At 37.5% G+C, this 27597-nt stretch overlaps 1 protein-coding gene across 1 annotated transcript in view; it reads left to right on the forward strand.

Annotated features, from left to right (window-relative positions):
* Positions 1-27597, forward strand: part of FAM188B (family with sequence similarity 188 member B) — a 98983-nt gene that overhangs the window by 28808 nt on the left and 42578 nt on the right. The window contains exons 5-12 of the mRNA XM_019471182.1: positions 3414-3472; positions 4023-4132; positions 5261-5377; positions 9060-9148; positions 13786-13887; positions 14882-14945; positions 16316-16381; positions 16643-16710. Coding sequence (XP_019326727.1) covers positions 3414-3472; positions 4023-4132; positions 5261-5377; positions 9060-9148; positions 13786-13887; positions 14882-14945; positions 16316-16381; positions 16643-16710 — 675 coding nt within the window. The remainder of the gene's footprint in view (positions 1-3413; positions 3473-4022; positions 4133-5260; positions 5378-9059; positions 9149-13785; positions 13888-14881; positions 14946-16315; positions 16382-16642; positions 16711-27597) is intronic.

Raw genomic sequence — 27597 nt, forward strand, 5'->3', positions numbered from 1 at the left:
AAAGGCCTTGACTCTGTGTCAGCACTGCTCAGCGGTAACTAAAACATCCCTGTGTTATCAGCACTGTTTCCAGCACAAATCCAAAACATAGCCCCACACTAGCTACTGGGAAGAAATTAACTCCAGCCCAGCCAAACCCAGCACAGAGCTTATTAGAAATGACCGTTTCAATGACAAGTTTTTCATTTACCTTTTTTATATCGGTCTATGAGCCATCTGTTCATGAATTAATTTTTCATATGGCTAATGTGCCAATCAAATCAGATGCAGGTCTTAACTAAAAAGGAAGTTTGGAGAAATTAAGTGTATGAGCTCTGTTACCTCTGTCAAGCAGACTTGCAAGCATGGTAGAATTTATATTAAATCTTCTTGACAAGGTCTTTTTCCCATAGAAATATTTTGCCTGGTATTGATTATGATGATTCCCTTTGCATCTTTACAATTGCTTTTAATAATTCTGTTTTTATAATTTTGCCCCAGAGCAGTGGCAAGCTGCATCACATATAATGGCCTTGTTTACTCTTTCACAAATAGTAACAGAGTTTAGTTTTTTTCTTACCTACTCTCCAGATCTTACTCATTATACCAAGAATGTCGTATATGTCTGTACATGGCACAACAGCACAAGACCGGAGGATTGCATTGCGACTTCTAGGCATCCTTCTGATACTAAATTATTATGCAGAAAAGATATATGTCCAGTAGAAAAGCTGTTGTAATCAGGCAGTGAAAATAAGTTTTACCGACACAGTCATCTTAAAGCCTCTGATGATTGGTGTTTATTTTTTAAGCCCCTTTGTTTTTTTGACCTCTTGTGTATGGTAGTATAAATAGGAAGTAGTGGAATGTACATGCATTATTGTGCCGAGAAGTGCTTTCTCTGTGAGTTCAGCTATTCTGCATAAATGCAGTTTTCTGCAATGCATGAAGATCAGATAAGAATGTTCAAATATTTAGAGAAAGTACTGTATAGTATGTTTATAATGAAACATATTTTCTTCCTGTCCCATTTTTCTGCCATGACGGATGACTTCCCCCTTCCTAAGTATTCGAACTGTATGGTTTTATGTGTACAATAAATTTTCCTGGAACAGCGACCATCTGCTGAAATGGAAATTGCAATAAATGTCCTGACAGTGTTTTGAGAAACACAAGTTCTCCTCAAGGAGGGAACCTACACCTGCAAAAATACCCCACTTAACCAGAAAACACCGTACATCAATCTTTGATGTCAGCACTTTCCTCAGCTTGACAGGAATTTCCTCGTGCCTTGAGAATTTAAAGCACTTTGCATCCCGGGCTTGGTTCTTCCTGGAATGGGTGTAGAACCAAAATCTTTTAGGCTTTCCAGAAAGCAATAATGCTACAAAAACTGGTGCCAGGTGAGCTACATAGGAATTATACCATAGTTGATTTTATTTTCATTTATATATCTTTTCAGATGAAGCACTACCGAGGAGAAGTGTTTGGGACAACAATGAATCAAGGGTGCTCATTTGATGTAGGGAGTGATCTACGTGCCTAAACATAGGCGTATAGTCCTATTTGAGACTATAAGGTATCCAAGACATCTGATGAAGCTAGGAGATACGATACAGTACCTATAGGAGACCCAAGCCCTTCTGAAGCAGCAACTGAGGCTGGATAGGATGCTGTAACCTGTGGTGCTGCATTCTTAAGTGTTAAGAGCTCTGTTTTTGCAAAAGTAGATCGAAATGGATTGACCTAGGAAGAAACACATTATTCTCTAAGAAACAAGAGACAATAGTGTGCAATCTCAGGCAAAACAAAAAAGTGGATTGTGGTTATGTCTAAGCACAGTTAAGTAACGAGTACTTGGCTGAAAAACATTTTATTGGCAAATTTAGTGTCATTGAGACCCTTTTCCCTGACCAGGAGAGATGAAAATACTAGCAAGTAGCTAGCAGAAAGAAACCTCAGCTGAAATTCAGTATTAGCAAAAAGCAAGGGGAGATCTGATTGTATTTTAAAATATACCAGTCACCTATATTAAACTCTATATTGCATTAAAAGTGCTATTCTATTCAGTGAGAGCTCAATACTACTTATGCCACTATACAAGTTTCTTCTCAGTCCTCTTATTTATATTGACCTACTGGGCATCCTATTTATTTTTACCTCAAGTCCCTAGTTAAATGGGTGATTCAGTTCCATTCTATCTTTTCTGAATTGTGGCCATCCACATTTCATTGCATAAATCCTTTAACTTGTGTATAGAGAAAGAGAGAAGTGTTTCTTTTCTTACAGTATCAAAGACTATCAGTCAGAAAGGTGCCAAAATGCTTTTAAACTGGAAAAGTCCCGAGTATGATATGTCTGTATTCTGTTTTTATTCATCTTTCACACACTGAAAAAGGAAATTAAGTTAATGGAAAGTATGTGATATGACAGCAGTTGTTGCTATAATAATATCGTGCATACAAAGAATGTTGCTGAGGAAATTATTCCATACTATTTTTGAAAGGACCGTCAGTGTAATACCTTTTTTCCAAAGCAAAGGCCAATGATGCAGTATTGCTCTTTTGAAAAATAAAAAAGACCATCTTTTTTCAGTAGTTATTTGAAACTTTTCTTTGGTTCTGAATTCATTTTGGTACAAATTCGACAGGAAGAATAAACCCATCTCATCTCCGAAAACCTAACATTCTATTTAAAGTCTGACTTCCCAGCCAAGTCTAAATGCTTAGTCCTCTTAATAGTTGTTTATATGAATTTTTAACCTGTTATTTATGTAATATACAATTAAATCACAAGGGCAGTTGAACAACTGCTACCTATTAGTGGATTAAAAAATTACCCTGGTAAAGGAAGCCAGTCTAACACCTCTTTTATTTTATGTTCTGATCCTTTGAACTCAGAGGCAGTCACGTATACGTGAATATCCTCACTTGAAATTCAGGGCAGTATAAAACCTGCCCCTGTGTATGAGCTTGCAGGACCTGACGTATACTGAAATCACACAAATGAAATGAAACTGATGTTGAAACAGGACTGAAATCCTGAATCAATTGCAGTGTATTGCTCTGTGCTGGCTGCTTTTTCTGGTGAACTCCTGAAGTTCAGCTTTCTTCCATTGAAAAAGTTTTTGCTCTAACACCATTTATTTCTTCATACAAAAATGTTAGTGAGACTGAGCTGCTTTGTATAGAACACTTTAAAAGCTAAAGGTGAAAGCCATTGAATATGTTTTTAATCTATCTGCATGTTTTATTATCTCTCTCTCTCCACTCCCCCTCGTGTATATATGTGTACATATACACATATATATACACACACATAAAAAATTATATCTTTGTGTGGGCATACTCCATATTTCTTCTTGTTTATTCAAACAACTTTTCTCATTAAAAGTGAACATTTGTTCATTCATTTTTTGATTAATTTTAATGTAGGAAGTCTCCAACATCCACTTGCTATAAAGAAGACCAGATGAAAGATGTCCTAGAATTAGGTAAGTTATGGCAAGCTTCAGTTTGTCTTTTGCCATCGTATTCTTCAGAGCAGCTGTAACCAAATATGTATAAGTTGCTTCTTTTGTAACTCTTAGTTGATTCAGAGTGATTGCATTTGTTATTAACTTCTTGGGTAAAACTGTGTAAAGAACATCCACTTGCTATAAAGAAGACCAGATGAAAGATGTCCTAGAATTAGGTAAGTTATGTCAAGCTTCAGTTTGTCTTTTGCCATCGTATTCTTCAGAGCAGCTGTAACCAAATATGTATAAGTTGCTTCTTTTGTAACTCTTAGTTGATTCAGAGTGATTGCATTTGTTATTAACTTCTTGGGTAAAACTGTGTAAAGAAGTCATTAAGAAGTGATCAAACAAAGGCTGGCTCGTGTACTTTTTATCTGTCCTTTCTGACTAGAACTATATTTTCTTTTTTATAAAGACGGACGACAAGAAAGTGTTAATTGTCATATTGATGACCCCCTGGCACTGAGCCTGCTGGGGGAGGCAATTTTTTTCATCCAGCACATCATATGATTTTTTTTTCTTTCAGTTGATGTTGAGGATGAAGAAACAACTGGAGAAGTTAGTAAGAACCCGGATGTTTCAACACAGTATATGCGTCAAGTAGTATCAAAGGCAATTGATATTTCTCTTGCAAAAGTAAGACTAACTATGATGGTAAATACAAATAGATGTGTGAGAATGTTATTTCAGTTAAGTTAGCCAAAGCTGTAATGGATTGCTCTGTGTTGCATGTTTGTGTGTGATTTAACATGTGCTGTATTCATCCCTGAGTATATTCCTTATTTGGTATTCAGGTGAAAAAGTAATGTAGGGATGCCTGTCCAAAATTCAGAAAAATACCAGAAGAACATGCCAGAATGCATCAGCCCACTTGAAGCACAGATATAGCTTTAATTAATGAAGCTTATATTATTTTATTAATGTCTCTAGTCAGTTATTCATGTGCTTATTCTCCAGTCCTTTAAATGGACAGTGGTTCAGAACAAGTTTATTATTCCCCTATCACTGTTTCTCCCTTGCTTATTTTCCTTATTTTGAGCAGAGATGGAACCGTTAAATACTTTTAATATTGTCCTTCCCATTCAGACAGAGGGGAAAAAAAAACAGAGAAAAGATAATGAGGGTGTCTTCCAATTTCATTTCTAGATCAAAGAGGTCTGAGTAACTATACAAACACTGAGAAGTCTGTTCTTATTTACCCAGCTTTACTTTAGCATGAATGCAATTTCTTCAGTTTCGCTATTCCTGGATGGTAGTGGTCTGCAGTTGTTCAGGGCCGAGATCTGAATTTGGCGTATGCCATCTGACATACAGCAGTCAAACGTCTGAGTAACATTTATCTCATACCAGCAGCTTTGACAGGCAAAACAGGCTGCCTTTTCTCCATACTGTGTCCAGCAGGGTCCTTTTCTCCCTAATGTAACCATTAGTAGGCGTTGCTCTTCGAGCTGTTGAATTTAAGGCAATATCCTGTAATGCTTTCATGGGAAACTGTGCCCCAGACGATCTCCATAAACAGTTTCCTATGCTGAGCAGCACACAGCATTATGAGTTGAAGGAATATTGCAGGAAAAGGAAAAAATTGCTCCTTTTCATTTGAGCGTTGCTATTTACAGTATGTGTAAAACAGAAAAGGGTGGTTATAGTGAGTTAGTCATGACCCTTCCACAGTCCTCCTTTCTTTTCTACAAATTACTGCAAGAAAACATACCTGTGTTTTGGATTTGTTTTTAAAATAACTTCTTTCTTTCTTTTTTTTTACAGGAATTAAAAAATCTTTTGTTTGGCTCTAGTCTTTGTTGCTTCAGTGAAGAATGGAAAATACAGAGTTTTACATTTAATAACATACCACAGTTAAAATACGGCATTGTGCAAAAAAAGGTACTGTAAATGACTTCCTTAAAGCGGTCTTTGCTTTTTACACTGAGTTTACAAAGGCTATGTGTTTCAGCAGTGAAAAAAAAAAACCTTCTAAAGACTCTTCTCTTTCTTTAATTTCGCTGGTTACCACTGGATGATGCCACCTTGTCAGGTCTTGTTAGGAGACTTGAGATGCATGGCATGTTTCTGAGGGAAACTTAAAGCAGCTACAGAAAATGTGCGTATGTGTGTGTGACGGGGAGTTATTTGTAGGGAGGAAGACAAGCCACTTCAGCTGAAAGCTAGTGGTGGTAAAAGAATAAAAGGGCATAAATCAAGGGTGGAGTTTAAGAGAAAAAGGGTATGTGGGGACAATGTTTAATAAGTTTAAGATGGAGCTTGATCTTCTTAAAATGGGGGGACATAGCAAGAATTGCCTGCAGTGCCTGGGAAATCACAAGGAGATTTTTGCCTCTTAAAGATATGGGGGTCACACGATGAGGCTCATTACTAAAATAAAAGGGAACAAATGTCCCTGCAGTGTCACTGGGACTGGGACACTGGGACTGCTGGTGGGACCACCTCTTTTGCAGCCATGTTTCTGTAATTCTGGACTGCAGCCACAGGATGCCAGCTCCTGCCTAAAACAAGGTTTTCACAAATTCCTAGGCATCATCTACCAAGTGGCCCTTTCTAAAATCCCCAACAGGTCCCTGTGGTAACCCGAGCTGGTAAAACCACCACGCCATGGCTAGAGTCAGCCTGGAAAGCATGTACCCAACCCATAGAAATTTTTGGCGCTAACAAAGATCTCTCTGGTCTAGGGCATTCACTGGGAGACTCACTCATCTGGTGTCTATCTCGTCAGCCTTGCCTGGGCACCTGACTTACAGACTGAGACTGCAGTGCTTCAGACTGTCTTTCTGCTCTGTATGTCGGATGCAGTTGGTCAGCCCGGTTTCTCAGCTGGCCGATGCGTAGACTCAGACCAGGGACCACATGCAGGGCACAGGATATGTAGCTGCCTCCAAAATCAAACAGATCCATCATAAAAATGCATCCTTCACAGCTGCAGCTTAATGCTTTTGTCTCTGCCCTGTGACTCAGTACGTATGCTTCTGGGATATCCATGCACCAGGTCTCTTCTCTTACGAGCAAGGATCTGAGGACTTCAGTAAAGACTAGGGAAGGAGTAGACTCCTCTTTACAAAACACTCATCAAGCTTCTGCACTGATGCAGAAAATCTTTATCTGGCCTGAGAGAAGTAGACCGTTACGTACTATACAGAAATGAGAGGAAGAGAGGCTTTGGGGCAAGGACAAGGACTAATAAACATGTCATTAAGATGTTTAATTAACTTACCTTGTCTAGTTAAATATTTCATTAGGCTGATGATCTCAGAAGAAAGCTGCTTATGTTTAAATAAAACCTAGCCGAAAAAAGATGTTAAATGTTAATTTAAACTCCAAAAGGAACCATGGCAGTGATGTTCACTGGACCACAGTAAACGTTACTTTGGTGTTTCCAGACCCTGCTGCTAGAGAAAGGATCTCTCATCACTTCTAGCGACTCACTGGCCATTAAAAAAAAGATGTTAAATGTTAATTTAAACTCCAAAAGGAACCATGGCAGTGATGTTCACTGGACCACAGTAAACGTTACTTTGGTGTTTCCAGACCCTGCTGCTAGAGAAAGGATCTCTCATCACTTCTAGCGACTCACTGGCCATTAAATTCCCTACTGTAAATTCCACAACAGGAATGGTAAACCACAGTGTTTTGCTTAGATGTGTTAACTCAGATAGTTAATATATTCCTCCTCACTTCCAAAATTCATTTCAGCTGAACAATTGTTTGATTCTCTCCTACATTAAGTTTCTGTGGTGTTATAAGAAGGTATTTAGAATGGTTCCTATAATTTTTTTGACTGGGAGGCTTTCCCTCGTGGACTGAAATCTTGCTTTTTTCCCTGACATATTTCAGATGATTTACTCATTAGTTATGTCAGTAATTATAGAGAGGTAGTGTGTGTGTAATATAAATGAGATAATGGAAGGTATCAATATCTAAGCTACTTTCTGATTACAGGACTTTTATTTTCTGGGTTGCATACTGTGCATACTGCATGTACCTGCAGGTCCCGTTCCCTTAGGCTTGATGCTGTACTTAGGACAACCTGAGAATTAAACTGATCACTTTGATCACATTTTTATTTGAAAATAGCAGTGCTGGCTGCACTTTTCATTTTCCTCCAGGGTTTTGAGAGGAGTTTGACAGATCCTAAACTGATTCATGACAGTCTGGTTGTGATCTACAGAGGAAATCAGGGGTGCAACTACAGTTGCATATGACAGCAGTGCAATCCTGGGTTGATCTCATGCTATGGAGAGTAACAACAGCGTAGACATTGGCGTGGGTTAAAATCAGAACACAGACTCTCCAAAAAACCTGCTAGGTGGTCCATACTTTCTTACCCTCATTGTTTTTCTTACTTTACCTGAGTAGACAAAGCTAGCACTGACACGTCAGCCTATATGAGATGTTGGCTTAGGGAGGACCTGTGTTAAAGTAATGGACTTCCTAATGTTAGGAATGAACCCATTTCTGAGAATGGCAGCACGTGCTGACTGACACATGGGATAGCATCTGTGGGATTTAATATGCTGAATCCTCTGTTAAGTTGCAGTAATTCCCAGTACTACCAATGCGATGTGTGGTATTGTGGTATCTGTGATGTTAGTCTTGTGTCCTGCATAGCCTGCTCCGCTCATGCACAGACGTTCCAGACAAATGACGGCTTTTCTCTGTCTCCTCAGCAAACTACTTGGGTAAATAATATGATACGAGGCACCTGGGAGAGAATTGAGTGTCAAGGCAAGGAGAGTTATGCTGGATGAAGTTTTCTAGACAAGAAGAGGGCATACCATTTGCTTCTCAGGACAAATTGTGCAACTGTCTCTGCCATATAGTTAACCCACAGGAACAGGTCTTGGTCATGCAATGGGGTCAGGTGGGCTAGATGGCAGGGAATAAGCAAGGAGAAGGAAATACATTGTTACCCCATCCCACAGTCTTTCGAAACAGCTATAAATCTAGTTTCCATAAAGTTTAATGTTAATATGGTATTTGTTGGTATTGTGATTTTTTTTTCCAACGTTAATCATTTGAAAGGTTCAAACTTCCTTCATTTTTTTTCTCTTCCCCAGTGAGATAGCTGCCTGGTGCAGAAGGTTATACATAAAACTGAAATCTTTGTTTACTGATGTAAGTGGGAACTTGAGGGGAGGCACAGTGCTCAGAGGAGATAAAAGAGCAAGGCTTATTTTCACCCTTTGGAAAACAGTCAGATTTGATTTCTCTCTGGAAGTCAAGGTAGACTGTACCTCAGTAGGGATCAGGAGATCTTTTATTTGTTTGCATAATCACCGAACAGATTTTAAGACACCTTTCCTTTGACGTTATAGATGTCTGGGCATTTTCAGGAAAAATAGGTAGGAAACACAATACCAGTTAGTAACATTGATTTTCATTGGCTTGCAAAAAAAACCCAGAGCAACAGAGAGCACTACAAAGTCATGGATGGAAAGAGAGAGATAAAAGAATGGCTTGAGCCTGAATGGAAGCACATGGCTTGCAAAAGTTTTCACCAGCATCAAACAGTGCAAATTGTTTTACCCATGGAGTGTCCCATTATTCCCCTCAGGGTGGCCCATGTGGAGTACTGGCTGCAGTTCAAGCATGTGTCCTACAGCAGCTTATCTTTGCAGACAGTAACAGGAATAAAGACACTCGGTAAGTCAGCAATTGACATCAAAAATGTTTTCCATACAGAAGTAAAAATTTTTTTTCTCTGCTGCAGCCACTCAGGAGCCTTTTGAGTTTGAACTTATTGAACTTATCTTAGTCTCTGAGAGAGAAAGAAAGTAGCATACGATTTACTTGTATTTACTTCCCTTTCAACTGTAGGAATTTAGAGGTTGGTGTTTTATTTGTATAATTACTTGCTTGTGATTAACCCGAGAACCTCTAAAAAAATCCAACAGCTTGAATTGAGGCCAATGAAAATTATTTAACCTTGAGATCCCGTGGAGATATGATTTCAAAGAAAGTGTAATCAAGGTTTGAAAGACCGTGAAATTCATGGAGTTTTTGAGACTAAGAATCTCAGGGAGGGTGAAAAATTAAAGTTATAGCTATAATTTTTTTTTCTTGCTACTGTGTTTGTTCTTTCACAGTTAAACTCCTTAATAGATTTTAAATTTAAATTCTCTGTGTGTATTTTCTACTTCATTTAAAGGAATATTTTTAAGTATTGCTAGCGTCAAGGAAAATTGCTTGGGCTGCTATAATATTAATGTACTTGTCACTTTGCTAAAGGAACAGAGCTTATTCAATAAAATGCTGGAAAATAGTGTCTGAAAAAATTGCTTTATTATGAGGCTTCCTGTGTTCGCCTTTTCTTTTCAATAAGAAATTAAGTCCATTACAAAAGAAAAATTTCACAAAGCTTTCCTGTGCTTTATAGGTAGAGTTTGTTGAGTAGGGGTAACAGTATTTTACTGGTTTATGCTGCCACCACCTTGTGTTATTTGTGGGTGATAATTTACATTTACATTTACTGACCCCAATTTAGTCAGAAGAAAAGCTTTCATGCTGAGATTTTTCTTGAACTTCATTACCTTACAATATAAAAATGTTCATCATGTGTAAAAATTTGGCCTTAAATATACACTTTTCTGCTTGGAACTGTTTAGGAAAGTGACAGGATCTCTGTTGATTTTCCTTATTTTTGTCTGACTGGCGCTTAATGTAAATGCATTGTTTGGCCTGTTTTCATCAATAACGGAAAGAAACAGGCACCTGTAGAACATCATTATTTATCTTCAGCACCCAAGGATGGGAGGTGACAGTTAATCAAAGGATTACCAGGCCCTAGGGGGTCCACACAGGTGCCCAAGTCCAGGAGTACTAGTGGGTAGGCAATCCTGATACGAGACACCTAGTAAAGCCATTAGAAATGTTGAAAACCAGGCTTAGAGTCTAAATACAATACTGAAAGTTTTATCATTACTACTACTATTGCTGTTGCTAGTTATTATTGGCACTGATTGCTTGCGGACCCCGAGGCAGGGGCCAAATAAACAAGATGCTATAAATTAATCACTTGAAAATTGCCTGTTCCTTGAAGTCACTTAAAGGCAATTACCATGGACTGATAAAGAGATAGGGTCAGTGGTAGAATACATGTGCAGACTGTAATGTCAAGTTAACTCCACAACGTTATGCAGATTAGTTTTGTTCTTCTTCTGTTCAGTTCTTTCAGTACATCACATCTGTCTGTAATTCATATCAAGAGCCTGCTGTTCAGAGCACACTTTTTAAAAGTGCAAAAAATAGCTAGCAAAACTTTATTATTCTAATTCGGATTATAATGAGAGTAGGCTTTTCAAGGCAGAATGAGGCTCTTGTCCACATAAAAGAAAAAACTCAGAAAGTTCCATGCAAGAAAATCAGTACATATTTAGATTTTACGATCAGGAATCTTCACAGAACTCACCGAAGAATTATTTCTGGTTGTGAAAACGAAGAATTTGTTTCAGCTTGGAGGACAGCCTTTGATCATCTGCTTCTTGGTCCCTTTGAGTCTCGGGTCATCCCTAGTAAAAATAGAGATGTTAACCTTCTCCTCTTTCAACATGGTTCAGTGATCGTAAATGTCATAAAATTATGTGACACCCAAATAAGTGGATTGAGGCTGGATTGTTTAAACTATAAGTGTCCCAACTCATGCCAGCTACAACTATTTTTCCCCTCCCATTATCCACATGGTTTTAAAAGATTTTGTTCTTACATATTTTGTGTATGAAAAATGCTGCTGAAGTATGCAGAAAGTCTCCAAGGAATTTCAGGTTAGCAGGTGAGCTCTTTGTCTTTATGCACAGAAATGCTAATAGCCTCCAGGCTCCTAAAAATGAATAGCAAGATGCACTGTTTTATTCATGAGATTAACATATTTTTCTTATGATGTGTTTGCCATGGGCAGAAACTCTTAGTCAGGCAGAAAGAAAGGGAAGTCTTAGAGCTTGAAATGAGAGGATTAATATTCCTTTCTAATTCTAACCTGTATTTTCAAATTATTAGCCACTTCACAGTAAGTGTTTGACTTCAGGCTTCTTCGATGTTCCAGAAATAAATATCATGTCTTCTTTCTCTGCTTCCTCTCTCAGACACGTAAATTAGTTGCTATGCTTCCCATAAATTTCTAAGTGTCTGTATTGGAACACAGGCAGAGATAAGAGAAAGTTATGATTATATTTTTTTTACTTGAAAACTCTCACCAATTATTTCCCATATCTCATATCCTTCAGAGAGGGAAACATTCTCTAAATGAACATTATATTCAAGGCAGGCATCAAACTTGAAAGTCTGTTTAAGTTTTTGATGTTTGGTGTTTCTTGTTTAGTCTTTTGAATTATTAGATCTTTTACTCAAATGCTGGGAACAGGTTTTGGCATCATCTCCCATGCTGGTAACACTCTAAGACTGATAATATCTGAATTTCAAAGACTGCCATTCTTGAAACCACTAGAGAAAATTCCAATTCCGTGCTTCCCAGGGGCATGGATCTGTTGTCCACTTCTTCAGGCTCACGGATGTTAGGTTTTATTCTTAATCTGCTGGTTTTCCATTATGTGACTTTTGGCCTCCTGGTCCTTTATTTCTCCATTCACATCTTGGCAGTTAGAATAACAGGAGGTATTAGAAAACTTCACAAAACACAGTTTGTAGGTTGTTGACAGCGTTGCTTACATGTTTAGGATCAATAGACTACTGTAAACATTCCATAGCTTTGCACAGCATTGTGTAAGTTCCAAGCCAAACATCTAAGTGAAAATATTTCAGAAACAGTGGGGCTCCACAGACCAATACTGGGTCAGTTACCATAATGTTTTAGGTCACCGCTTTGGGGCATACCCTATTAAAAAAATGCAAGCATAGTGTTTATTGCAGAGGGTACTTTAGATAAAGTTTAGTAGTAGGTAAGAACATTATGGTGTAGATTTGTTGACAAGAGTTAAGAAATAAAAAATTAAGAAAGAAATTAAGTATGAAGGCCTTTATAAACTAAAAATCATATTTAATATATAAAACAATCCTGATACAGAATATTAAAACAATTTTATTATAGATTTAAACATGAATTAGCTTCTCTTGTCCATTATTTGCCAATACAGTATTGTTCCCTAAAGTATATTTACCTGGTTTTTTGTCCAACCAATTATAAATATGTATTCTGAAAGAGCATCCACTATTTCTTTTAGAAGATTAGTTTTCAGGGTATGATTATAGATCTGTGTATAATCAGTTCCTGTTGTTGATCATACCTTATTTAGTGTTCTCTTGATTTTGGTCCATTGCTCTTAATGATAGTAATAGTTTTGTTTTAATCATTCCTTATAAATCAGACACCATCTTTAGTATTAATCTCCTAGAAGTAGAGATTGTGCATTTCGTCTCTTAGATTCACCTGTATTACAAGGGTATTGTCATAGAACATATAGGCATAGGCTAGCAAGCTTACAATTGCTTGGTTTAAGTACCCGTAACAGCAGTCAAACCATCTTTATGAGCAACATAAGCTCATCCAGATCCCCCAAATGCAACACACTGCTGTTAACACTTGACCTAGATGAATTAACTTCCCTCAAATTTCTGTTTTGCTTCTCACTTTAACAGAGACCTACGCACTGTGCCCAGTTTGTTTTCCTAGCAATCTAAAGAGGAGGTTGTTGTAGATACAGCTCTATTCACTGGATCTGATTATCTTCAGTAAGATCCAAGGTGCCTTCTTAAATGCCTAAAATGCCATTTCAGGTGGTTCACCTCAAAGAATGGTTCCAGAAAGCCCATATTCCAGTGGCGACTTCAGTCGCATCTCTCTCTTTAGAGCTCTTTAGGTGCTGAACAGCAGCACCACATCCTCCTGTCACCTGTTCGCTCCAGCACTGAGAAGTCTTCATGCTGCGTGCACAGTGACTGCTCTCATGGCATTTCATTCAGATGCTTAATCCTCAGAGAAGGGTCGGATTCAACTGTACCTTTATACCTGGTAATATCTTCTCAGTAACAATACAAGCTCCCTGTTCAACTCACAGGATTTTTTTGAGTTGGCCATCCAAGTTGTCTCTTTCTTGACTATAGAAGGAACTGAGATACCTAAATGATAATTTTCTGAGGCAACTTGCTGGAGCCTCATTATTAGACAATACAACACCTAAATAGTCTCTAAAAAAATGCTTTTGTTCTTTTAGCTACAAACCTGCTATGAATCTGTGTATGTTGTAATTGGGGCAGTTTGCCCTCTACTGAGTAAGCTTCCCAATACACATTTTGATACTTGTCTGTTTCTTGCATTTCCTGGCCTGCAGTTGTCTTCAGCCTTCAGAAGTTCACAGGACCAAATGCCTCACCGTGGCTATTGCAGACATACTGTGGCGTGCAGGAGGCAATGAAAAAGCAATTGTGGCACTGTAAGTAAGAGAAGCAGTTTTAGTTATTGTACAACGCTCCTATACTTGTGTGTGTTATCTATGTACATAGTTTACAAAATGAAAGTTTTGTAAGATGTGTTTATGCAGTCTAAAATGGCTTAGGGAGAAATGCAAAATGTCATTTCTGCTGTCCCAGTAGCTGGGACAGAATAGTCAAATCTTTTGAAATTGCTGTGAAAGATCCTGTGGATTTCACTGAGGCTAGGATTCCTCCAAAATCTTTAGCAAGAGTTATTTTTCCAGATGCAGCATTTTAGTCCAACAATTTTGTATTGCAGGGTATTCTATTATGGCTGGGATTAATCTCCTTTTGCTGTAGCTGCCTATTAGTTACTTAGTTTATGCTATGCAATTAGGCTTCTTGTACACCAGACATCTAACTTTTAGATCGCTAGCTTTGGCTGTGCTGGATCCTACACGATATTTTTAAGTGAGCCAGGTTTTGTGAGAATAGGTCATTTCTTTTATTAGATCAACTAAGATGGCTAAAAAATAACAGAGAAGCTTTTGGGCACAGAAGTCCTTCTTCAAACCTGAAATAGAAGCAGCAAATTCAAAGACATTTCAAATTATATTTTGCATATTTTACATCTGTAAAATGCTTCCTCTGTGATAACATTGTACATATGTTCTGCTTGTTTTAATGTCATTGCTCTAATATTCTTTTCCAATAAAAACTGTTGTTAACATCTTAAACCTATATTTATCCTCTTTCTGTATAGAGAAACTTGTAATTCATATTAAATAGACTGAGAGAGCACAACACAGCTAAAGTATATGCTTAATTGAGAAAAGTTTGTTTAATATGTAATATGAACTTATTATGCAAGAGGTCTTTTTTAAAAAAATGGTTAAAAATAATAATACAAAATCTTTGGCTCATCATTCAGTTCCTATAACATGTTCATTTCCCTTTAATGCCATTTTGTTCCTTTTAACATGAGCTTTACTTTTGTCTGAATATCCTCTTCAGGCCATCAGGAAGACAGCAGTTCACTCCCATAGGAAAATATAAAGCAGATGGAATCTTAGAAACTGTAAGGCTCTGTGTAACTCACAGTAACATTCTCCATATATCCTCTTTCTAGCTTTTCTTATTTTAGTGCAATGAATCTTATTTCCATTGCTCTCTTAGTGTTTTAAAATCTTTTATGTCAAATTAGTTAGTTGTGATCCAAAAACCAATAGGAAATAATAAAATCCTGTAGTCTGGCTCTGAGTCATCCCAGTGTCTGTGGGCAATTGGGCTCTCTGAAGTCCTTTTTGTTCTGTCTATGTTTCAAGCTTATAAACTGTGCCTGCTTTTATTGATATGCAGTAAAAGTGAACGTGGATCCTTTCAAGTTGACCAGCATGGCCGTGAGCATCAAAAGGCAGTATTTTCTTCTTGTCTTACACAGAATTCTTTGCTTTTTTTTTCCTCAAGAAGCTCCACATGGCAAAATACTTTCCAGTTATGCCTTTATTTCCATCTGAAGCTCTCAAACGGCTTTGCAAACAGTGATGCCATAAGCCAGGTTTTAGTTGTTTGAGGAAATATTACTGGCCTCCTAAATGGAGGAATGGATGTGTCAACAACTTTTCAGAACCAGACAGTTTTGGAATAACTGGAAGTGAAAACCTGTATAAATAGGGTGAATGCAGCAGAAAACCTTGGCTATAATATGCTCTTCCAGGAGACAAGATAGATTATTTAATTAATACGTTAACATAATTCTGAGCTGCTGGCTGTTTCAGAGTGCAACTAACACCATTATGTTGCCTCTAAGTACTGCTTATCAAAGGTCATGTGGACATAGCCACAGTGAAAATGTGATGGAAAGGAACGTAATCCAGACTGCTTGATCTTTCCTCACACAGTATCCACAAGACCACCATATCTGTCAAAATACGAAGATGGAAAAATAGACAAAGAATGTTGAAGTAAGGGCCTGGATCTGTGAACTCTCCTGCACTTCATGTTAAATAGGAGTATTCATGGGAGTATTCTCTGAGTATGACAAGAAGTGCTCTGATACATGCCTGCTATAGATGGCTCACTACATAGGTACAAACTCCTGAGCTACTTGCCCATTCTTTGTCTGCTGCAGTATTCCTATGTTGGATCTAGGAATTGTTTTTCATTGCATAAACAATGCTTAAAATTGAATCAAACTGTCTGTTCAATGAACTTAAAAACAACAAGAAGCAGTATTTAAAAATTGAGAATATGCAAAGTGCTGAGATACAATATTATACCAAGTAACAACAGTAAGAGGTAGATTTCATTAGATCTTTATGCCATTTTGTTAGTTCAAATCTTTCCAGTCAGATTTAAAGTTTTGGCTACTTTAGTTCAGCTTTCAGGTTATAAAAATGAGTTGTTATTGTTTCAGTTACTTTTTTTCCTTCTTACGTTTCTTCCCAGCTAATGCTACATAGTGCCGCAAGATATGAAGATCTGATCGTATTTCTTCAGCAGAATATTCACCAGGTACTGTGTATAGAGAAGATACTAAACCTGTTACAGTTCAGCTGCCAGTCTTTCTGTGTTTATCAGTCTCATGTGATGTCTTCTGAACATTGTTTCAAACACTATATGGACGTGTCTTGCATTTTAACAAACAGAACAACAAATCAGTTTTAGCATAAATGAGAACAATTATCTCTGCTTTCAGTTCGATTTGCATTTCTGTAGGATTGGGCAAAAAATGTACACAACAAACAAAATGAAACCAGTCCTTTTCTTTTTCAGTTTGAAATTGGTCCCTGTGGGTGCATCCTTCTGACTGTGTCTGTCATCTTATCAAGATCTATCAATCTGTGAGTGTCTTTGTATCCCTGTTTCATAAACTGCAAAGCAAACAAGCTGTGCAAAGTGAGGAAACAACCATGATGTACTTAACTCTCTGGCCTTTTTAATCTATCTTGACGCTTACTCTGATAAATATAGAGAAGTTATGCAGATTTACTCACCTAATCTCGGGGGTTTTTTTGTTGTATACACACACGCTTGTGTGTGTATATATATGTTGTTAAAGTGGCAGGGGGGGGGCCACCATATCTGATATAAAAGTCTCCATCTAAACATTAGGCAACATGTCTAAGGTAGTTGCCTATGCTCCCTGTCTTGACAGTTGAAAGCAAGACTTGTTTAGAGGTTTATTTATTTCACATACTTTAGGTATCTGTCTTAGGTAGGGATGAATAACTTGCTTGTGATGCCCTAGTCTCTCCGTCAATTATAATGATAAAGAAAGGCTAGTATAAAACGGCTTAGGCAGCTAATTTTTAGGTGGTTATAAGTAAGGTATGACAAATCTGGTCTCGATTTACTGGTGTAATAAATACGCTGAGTTCTAACTAAGGGGTAGTCATTATAGCCTCTTTTAAAAACTCATTGAGGTTTGCCCAAGCACAGTTGCAGTTAATTGTGATTTTATACAGATTAAACATATTTCTGTGGTACTGTGAATATCAGAGTGGGTCAGAATGTAAAAGCTTTCTTCATTTTGTCAAATTCCACTTTTGTAAAAATCTCCTAGAGTTGTCTGCAAGTGAAAAAAACCTGTTCCCTGACAACTTGCAATAACACCTGACAGAGAGAGCAGCTACGCTTGAAAGTAGCACGGGTTTGATTTGTGTAAGCTTTTATTTCTTACATCTCTGCATTGTCTTGAAAATAAATAGCAACTTAGTCCAAATTTGTGATATGCATTCAGTTGCTCACCTACTGAGATTCCTACAAGCATTTACAGATTGTTTTTCTGGTTATGTTGTCATTTCTTCCTTTCTTTTGCTTACAGTAACACTACAGGCCATTGGCTTAACTCCACTTTTGCACTCTAATACAAATGACGTGATAAATTTATAGCATATGTCATTTATCCTCATTTTTCTGAGCTAGTTACAGCAGAGAGGTCCAGATTAGTAAAGGTATTTGAGCAAGTAATGATATATTTGGCATTTGGTAGGATCACCAAAAGCAGCAATGTTCCTAATTGCTATTGATTGCATTGCTTTACTTGCTATAAAATGGTAAACATTCTTTAATAATATAAGCAAGGAGCTTATTTTTCCATCACCTCTCAATTCTTAACAGATGGATTATGACAAGGCCAATCAATCATCTGTGTTTGTATTTGGGGGAGCTAAGCGACTGAAGTGAACATGAAAATTCCTTATGGTGCCTATTTGCATTTTGGGTATCTAAATACAGTTCTGGTCCACAATGTCATAATTGTTTATAAAATGTAGCTCTATTTCGAGGAAGATTCATGACTTTCTCACAGAACTTCATTTTAAAGTACCATTACTCTTCTAGCTTGGTACTGTATAATACATTGCATTGGTACCTATCTTTTGTTTATAAGAAACAGGAATTTTTCTCTGTCACTAGATAGAGTGGAATGTGTTTTCAGACCTTTGCATAATTTTTTTTAGAAGTGCAAACTAAATTTTGTTTATATAATTTTCAGTAATAGATTTGATTTGCTATGTCATAGTACTTCTCCCAGGATATTACAAATATCAAGACAAATAACTCACTGCTCATATCATCAAGAAATATGTACCATTTAGTGAGTGTTACAAGCATTGTAAGTAATTATTTACATAACTGGCATAGTTCTGGATGAATAGTTGAAGACAAATAAGAGTTGTTTTAGGTAATGGAATTTTCATCCAGTAATAAATCTCCCTGGGATTTTTTTTTTTTGTCCCAGTTTTTTAAAAGAAAATCAGTGTTGTTTTTTTTTTTTTTTTTAAAAAAAGAAAATTCCATGGAAGTTTCAATTGTCTTGAGTTTTGTGTGCATATTCTATTGAATAAGCTAGATAGGATTATTTAATTTTAGTTGAGAAGTTGAAGTATTTTAGTTTCTCAAATCATGCTGAAATGCTTCTGTTTGGGTCAGTTCTTCACCATGTGCCCACAATGGTGACCCTCTGGGGTCCCTTAGTAAATATCTCGTCTGTAAATAATTGGCATTTCTTGTAAGCAAGTTCAAGACTAAGGATGGAATAGTCTTGAACCGTGGTTATCATAAAACAACATTGTGTAAGATGCGGAGATATGTCCAATGAAACCAAACCAAAGCATTTACGTTTGGTTCAACAAGAGAAGACTGCCATTTTGATTAATGAATATTGAAATATTTCTTTCAATCAAAAATATTCTTCCCAATGTTTTCTGTTCCATTAATAATTCCAGTGTTTACTGAAGCTTTCACTTCAGGATATAATTGGAAGAAAATAATAATACCTTATTTTATATGGTGGGGAAACATTAATTACAAGTTAAAAGGCAGAGCACTGAATGTGGACAAAATGGTGAGGCTGATTAATTGAAGGATAAGTACCACTGTACCAAGACCTGTGCAGTTCAACCCATCCAGAACTGATCTAGAAGGACTGCAGGATAAAGAGACCACAAAGCTTACAGACTTCCTCAGAGCAGTCACATCTGTGGACAGATGCTTCCCATGTTTGTACAGATGGAAGATGGCATGCAGTTGTGACCACGTAACTCGGGAATGATAGCTGCAGTAGTTGGTGCAGTTCAGAATGATCAAGACCTGTTAGCACCTTCTTAAATCTGTGACTAAGTTCTAGCAGTTCAGAAGGATTTCATAGTGCCAACAATGGAGTAATTTCATCTAAGTTTAGCCTTCTAAAAATTATGCCAAGTCTCAGTCCTCCCAGCTCCCTCTGTAATCAGTGAAAAGAGAGAAGCTTATCTGAGAGTCATCCCATCTGAAAATAAGTGTCAAGAAAGGTGAGGAGAATTGCTGTGGGCAGTGCCCTCTTTGATTTTGGAGGGAGAACTACTAGCCAAGACTCCTATTTCTTAGGTATTTGCTATTTTGAGGGTAATGATCTATCTTACTTATCTTTATTTACTTTCTATGGAAATATTTTCATCCAGGCTTCTTTTATGCTCAAAAAAGAGAAAAAGATCATGATTCATTTGACTTATTTTGAATGTCTACCTTAGAATGAGATTAATCATCTCCTGAAATGCTTACTTATCTCCTCTATATAAAAAGAAAATCAAAATGACCTACTCATATAGAGGCTTTACACTGTAAACATCAAGTGGTGAAATGAATGCTGTCTTGTAGTGACTGGTCAATAAAATGGGAGATTAAATTTGGTGTTAATAATGCAAAGCATTATACATGATGAAGAAACTATCTTGACTATACTTACCTAGCGATGGGCTTTAAATAGGCTATTAGAAAAAAGGAGAGAAATTCTGGCACCACTACTAGTAATTTAATTATCTGAAGATATCAGTTCAATTTTCTATGATAGACAAAAAAGAAATAATGTGTTGGGAGTAATGGTGATAAGAACTGAGAACAGAATAAAAACATGGTAATGTGTTTGTATAAATATATGATCTTATGTCTTTATCTTGTATGTAGTCTTGTCTCCCCAGGTCAGTAAAGACATATTAGAACTAGAACACACTGAAAGACAAAAACAAAGTTTCCCTTTAGTGTGGACTAGCTTCTGCATGAGAACGGATGAAATCTTTCCTCTTCGGCATTGAAGAGGTATAACTTGGATATGATAAAATTTAGACATCCATGATAAGGTTGAATAAGGAGTGATTATACATTATTTCTCAGAGTCCAAAAACTTGGTGGCTGTCATGGAAATGCTCAGGCTTCGATTTTAAAACAAGCCACGGTACTTTTTCTCCACAGCATAGGTAACTTTCAGTACTGGGAGATGAGGCCAGAAGTATGAAGAGGTTCAAATAAATTTAGGCAAATTACTGCAACGTATATGCTTCAGTACCTTTAAATGCACCTGTCTACATGTAATCTCCATGTGCCCCGTCTTTGTGTTCTGCCTTGATGTTTGCTACTGCTGCTTCTGACTGGATGCTGGGACAGGCTGACTTTTGGTCTGGCTCCATAATTTTTACATTGTTACTGATTTTTCCTGTAAACAGAAATTCCAGATTTCAGCTAGGTCTATTGGGCAGTTGTTCTAAATCACTGACAATCTAAGTATTTTTATTTAATGGGAACGCATGCCAGGAAATGCAGGGGTTTGCACTGCTTTGTAGGTTTTGGTAATGAGTTTATCATACTCCATGCACTAATGATCATCACTGGTAGAACTGATAACAAATGGCCAAAGAGGAGTGAGAATTCCTGAGGAAGTTGCTGAGAACGTGTTGTTGCTTTTGGTACAGGAAGGAATGCTAGTTACTAACAATTGTAACTTCTTTTTTTTTTTACAACCAGTGAAAAATTAAAAAATAGTGGGCGTATTTTACTAGCTCAGGGGACTAATCTTCCTGAATGTGCAAAATGTGTACTAAAATTTCATGTTGTTAAGAGCTACAAGATATTTTCCACGTACCTGGGAGAGACTGAACTTAAAGGTGGGCTGCAAACCCCCATGTGGGCCTCACCGTTGCATCCGAGAATGGCACGTTGCATGTAGGAAAGTTATGAATACTCAGGAGTGGCTTACACTGACCCAGTAACGGCAGCTTCAGTAAACCCCACAGTCTTGCTGAAGATACAACATATACTGGAACTGCAACACAAGCTTTCTCTACTAGATGCTTTCTCATCACCTCTAACACTTGGCACCTTCCTCACTGTGCTTACTCCTGCAAAACCATTGCTATATTGGGATGTGGCTGATTCTGATCCATTCATTGAAAAGCTTTCTTTAAATTTCGGCTTCTTACTGATCAGTCACACTGTGTTTCCATTGCCATATTTTTCTTAATCTGTGCAATAACTGTGTTGCATAATACCATCATTGCTAGAACCTATTATAGCAAAGAACATACTGAATAAGAAAATTCCTTAGGTCAAATTCCTTTGTGGAAAAGCAGTGTACTGCCACTTTCAAGCTACTTGGAGAAAATAAATAGCGCCTCATCTGAAACACAGACTCATTGTGTTACTCGCAAATTTGCTGACCGATAGAATCAAAACACCAGTGTTTGCAATCTTTCTTGTCGACTTAGGGATACTTTATCACTTACTGATAGCAGATCACAAATGTAATTCTGCAGTCAGCATTGGTCATTTGGGTATCTTTTCAGTTTTTTCTCTGAAGTGTTTGTGTGAGAAAAAAGAAAACAATGGCTTTATCTGTGGGGGGAAAAAAGAAAAAGGAGAGTGATTTTGCAAGTCAAGAGGAGGCTGTGTACTTCATTAAGGATGGCCACTTATAAACCTAGGAAAATATGCGTCAACACCTTTTTCCTTATTGCGATCCCACAACTCTAATAGCTTTCCTTCTGTGGTCTTTAGTGCTCCAGAAATGTGTACAGCCCTGTTTCAAAATTATTTGTGCTGTTTCCATTTCTGAGTTTGGGAGTTTTGGTTGGGGGCTTTTTTTGTTTTTTTTTTGTTTGTTTGTTTGTTTTTTGTTTTTTTTCCAAAGCCAGTGCCTTTTTATTAAATGGAATAAATCACATTTTGATTCCTTATCAGTCTAGGACTTCTCACACCAAATAAGTCTGCCCTTAGTTATTAGTAACTTACCTAGTTCTCTGAAGTCTTCTATCAATTAACAATTTTTTACTAAGGGGAATCAAATGATTAACACTATGTTGTTCTGTGCCCCTGAGCATTCTTCATTCCTGTGGTACCATTTTACTGAACTAGGGGAGTTAAATTTCCTTCATCTTTCATTCTAATCCATCCTTGAAATAAACACACAGAAGCATCAAATCATGTTAGTAGCTGCCCAGTATACCTATTCCATCTCAAAAAATATCCTTCCTGTAATAAATGAAGCTGAGGTGCACTTGGCATGTTATAGGGGAGAGAAGTTTTGACTTGTTTGAACTTCATGTGAGAGGAAAGCCTGATCAGACAGGCTAAAGGACCAGTGGCTACAATCCCTCTTTGGCTATGCAGAGCATCTAGCTTCAGCATTTACAGAACTAGTATACCTTCCTGAACGAATGACTTGCGCATCTGAGGAATCTGATTTTTAAAATGGAGGATGTTGGACAAACTATGTGTTGTTATCATTATTATGCCCTGTACTATGCTCTGTTTGTCAACTTGGTTTTACTTCTGTAGTTATTTGTCTGGTTGCAAGCCAGATTCCATGAATTTTCCTGCTTTGGTCCATTGGCAAACTATTTTTATCAATTTTTTAAAAAATATGACAGTTCTGTCTTTACTCATCTCCATAGGACAGCATTTCACTGTGAGACATACTGTTATATATGTACATTATATATTTATAGTACAGTAATACTTATGGGCTGTAATAAAGATCAGAAGCTCTCCTTGCCAAAGAGTCAGAAAGAGTAAAGCCACATCCAGAGTCACCTCAGCATGCCACCTACTGCTCCCCAGTAGCTCTGACCATATATGCACTAACTTGTAGGGCAAACAGATGCGTTCATCCTTGTTTCACACAGCAGAAAGTTATCTCAGATTTGCTGCAGGGTAAGAGCATGTATATATGCAATTACTACGAGTCACACTCTACCTGGCCTCAAGATCAGTTGTTTGCCCATATCCACACAATTCCTACTCTACAGAGTTTTCATGGAACAGGAGGGACATGTGACAACTGGGAAGCAGAAGCCTGTGGGAATTGATTTATCAAAGAGCTTCCAGATACATATAATTTGTTAGGCATGTGCTATAAGCATGTGAGCACATTGTTTTACTGTGGCCAGAGCGAGGTGCCACAAATCAGAGAAGACACTGTAAATTGACTACTGAATTTTGGCATCTCTAGCCATGATGTTACCTGCCTTTCAGACATGATTTGCTGGTCCATTTTCGTCTGGATTATTTCATATTGCTGCAAGGACAGAATAAGCACTTTTAATTAACCATGCATTTCATTACAATAAATAATCTTAAATAACCTTATTAAAATTATAAAATATTAGTGCAATTAAACCATATTGAAAGCCAAGCTCTGGGAAGACTATCTTTACTTAATAAGACAACTTTTTATTGAGAGATGTGTAACAGAAGATAATAATCATTGTAGTAATCTGTATCAAGCCATTTTTTCTGTATCCTTTTCTGTATCGTTTACTGTGAAATAACCCTGATTCTGACATGTTACTTGACTTTCAAACTCTTTCAGTCACATAGGACGTTAAAAAAGAAAGTGATGCTCGGTTGCTGCATGAATTGCGGGTGGAACAATGGGCCCTCCACCCTCAATCCACTTTCCTTAACTGACACCTTTTCCTGTCTCAGAGCCAATCCCTAATTTAGAGTTCCCCTAAAATGCACCTACTCTCCTCATGCTATTTGGCTGGTGAAGAAAGGCTTTCTGTGAAGTGACTTGTCCAATGGTAAAAGCAATTACAACTTCACAGAAAAGATCCAGTCACATGGGGCATAGTCAGTTCTTGACGGAAGTATATTTTTCTATGAGCTGGTTTTCTGGGAAAACTTTTTCAGAGATAGTTCCCCCCTACTTGAGAATGCCTGGGAGACCAACAGCAAGGGAAATTACGTGTGTGAGCAGTTTTCACTCGGTGTTTACGGTTATGTAATATAAATACCTGTCATCATGTATTTTACAGCTTAGTTTTTTGGTGTTTGAAAAAGATAGGGAAGCAGCTATTTTTAAGGGGAAACAGCTGTCAATTATGTTACTGTGCTAAAAAACAAGCAGCTTGACCTAACTGAAAAATACATATTTGAGAGTCTCAGACCTCTCCAAGACCCATTTGTGATTTTACAACATGGAGGAAGCGTGAGATTAGATTTATCAAGAACAGTGGGAGGAGAGCAAATAGGAGAGTTTGTGTGGGATCCAGTCCTTGGTAGGGAACAACTGACTCCTTGTTTGTTTGGGTAAGTGAACTTCTGTACCTCCTGCTTGATAGGTTGGGTGCAATTCATAATCTTCAGGATCTTCCTTGTGGTTGAGGCTCGGTTGTGTGAATTAGATAGAGGCCCTTATAGCTGGAATGTTCACTGGGCAAGAATTGCTTGCTACATTAATAAATACATTAATAAATGTAAAACCTTAATAAAGCACAGATTGCAGCTTCAGCTGCTAAGAGGCAATAAAGAAGGGAGTTTGCTTGAAAGAAGTTAATGTTTTTCCTTCAAAGAAAGGCAAGAAGACAGGATTAATAAGTGAGACAGCCTTAGCAATATTCGGAGGAGGATGTGAGACCACGATTTGAAGCTATGAGATTTATATTCTTTCAAAAGTGGATATGCAGTGGAATGTATTGATGTATGAAATGTCACCTTGTAACACTTGAGAAAGAGAGGACACAGGGACAAAAGAATAAAGCTAGAGATGATGGTAGAATGGGATTTTGAAAACAAGATACCGGAAGGGAGAGTAGGGTCTGACACAACACAAATATGTAGGCGTCTCTTAAATAAGATCCGAAGATAAGGAAGCTACATAGCCTGCTAGATAAGGAATGTGACCCAGGTGGAAACATGACCACAAAAGCAAGGAAGAGGAAGAGCTGAATTAGGTTTGAAGAAGTTTGCTGCACTGAAGAACAAGGAACAAAGATTAGTGGTAAAGGAAACAGAAGAAAATGAAACCAAACTCAGCAAAAAAGGGAAGAATCAAGAAGGCAAAGAGGTTGTTACACTGATTCTGTTTGACATCTTGCTAGTTAAGGGACTGGTATACTAGGAAATAATGCAAAAAAAAAAAAGGGAAAAGAACTGCGATTTGCACAAATAATGGAGAGAGATGTGTGACCCTTGTTTCCCTGTTAAGAAAATTCAGGAAGCCTGTTACTGGCATGGGTCCACAGAACAGAGAAGTGGACTATATGCTGGGCGATAGCAAATTTGGTGTGGATATGTAACAGAAAGATTTCTTATGACAACAGGGGAAAAAATTCAGATTGTATCCCTGACACATCCAGTTCCTTCTAGAACAGATCAGGATAAATCATAAATCTGGGGAACATGCCTGAAGAGAAGGAAGCTTATTAGCTCATTCTCTGGAGAATTTTCTGACCTCTAAAGAAAGAGTGAAAAGGAATGAAAAAAGTGTGGTGAACAGCAAATAGCTCTAGGACTAGTGGTCTGAGTCTTGGTGTTGGAAAATACAGAAATAATGTGATTCAGACGAGGTCAGACTCAGACCTTGAGTCACGGAAATTAAACAACAAGCAATTTCCTTATCATATCAATAAAAAGATATCAGGAAAAGACGTGAAGTTTCTGTGTAGAGTGGATGTGGCTGATACCGGGAATAATGTAAAGAACGCTCCAAATCTAAATTAATATTCTGCCTTACATTTCAGTAAGGAGAACAACATGGTGCAAAGTCAGGATGAATAATTGGAATCCATGCATAGAAATTGAATTAATTTTGTGGGAGGTAGAACTGAACCTGAAAAATGATGGCTACACAACGTGAAGGAAAAAATAAACCAGGTATCTTTTTGCCTAGATCTCATTCCTAAACTTATGCAAGACCTTCTGAGCTCTCTCTTGCTTTGTCAGACTTTATGAATGGACTTGATCCTAAAAGCTTACATGCTTTGTCGTGCTATACCACTTGCCCCATTAAAATATACAGTAACCTTGCATCTCTGGTGCAGTAAGTCTGGAGAAGTGGATGCTCTCCATCTCCAAATACTGAAATAACTAGCATCTAAAATCACAGATACAATGACAATGATGCTTAATAACTTTTCACAATAGAGGTCAACATATAACTGTGTAACAGCAGACAATACTTATATTTAAGAAAGATGGAAAAGCAGACCAAGCAACTTAGCCTTTATCTCAGCAGGTTGAAAAGCTGTAGGCAAAATTCTGAAAAGAGGGTAACTAACTACAGAGGTAAATGGAAAATGGCAGGGAATGCAGTCTGATTTTATTGAAGATAAGTTATACAAGACTGAACTAATATTCTACTTTGATAAGAGCAGCTTTTTTAAAGTGGGAAATGAAATAGATGAATTCTATCTGAACTTCAGTAAAGCATGCAATTATAGTACCAAATGGAGAATTGTTAGTTAAACTGAAAAAAAAAAACCAAACCAGAATATAAGTTAGTTAATGGAGAGGTAATAAGAGGGTTTTGTATTTGATATCATGCCAAATGAGAAGTCGTATTCTAATGTGAAAATAAGAGATCTTTTAAGAATTGTAAAGGTGATAAAGGAAAGGTACTCAGAAGAAAGTTATCAGTGTGGGGAAGGTTACTGATAGCGTTCCTCAGTGATCAGTCTGGGATTAAACTTAGTTTTTACTCCTTGCAGTAGTGTTGGAAAAAGGGAGTGGTGTGCTAATGAAATGTATTGATGACTCAAAAGTTGAAAGGCACTGTCAATACAGAGAAGGAATCATGTTGTACAAAAAGAGTTGGCTCAGCTTCATGGTGAGGGTAATAAAAAAAGAATTTCTTTTAACTGCAGAAACTACAGGGTCATGCAAAGAGACCAGTCACTACTGTACTGTGAGGGTTCGTAAGTTGTAAATGGCAAGATGTGGAGTTGAGAAGAGCAGTGGAGCACACAGTGACTTTGAGCCAGCATTATAAAATAGCGTTGGATATATTCTTAGGGTGTATCAGCATAAATTGTTTTAGGAGGTGAAGAAATATTAATAGATTGTGCAAGGCACTGATGTGTCCTCATTGAAATACCATGTCAAATTGGGTTAACACATTGTCGTGGTTTAACCTCAGTTGGCAACTGCCCCCCCCCCCCCCCCCCCCCCCCCCCCCCCCCCCCCCCCCCCCCCCC

The sequence above is a fragment of the Aptenodytes forsteri genome, unplaced genomic scaffold (assembly GCF_000699145.1).
Source record: "Aptenodytes forsteri isolate BGI_AS27 unplaced genomic scaffold, ASM69914v1 Scaffold80, whole genome shotgun sequence".
In the NCBI taxonomy this organism is placed as follows: domain Eukaryota; kingdom Metazoa; phylum Chordata; class Aves; order Sphenisciformes; family Spheniscidae; genus Aptenodytes; species Aptenodytes forsteri.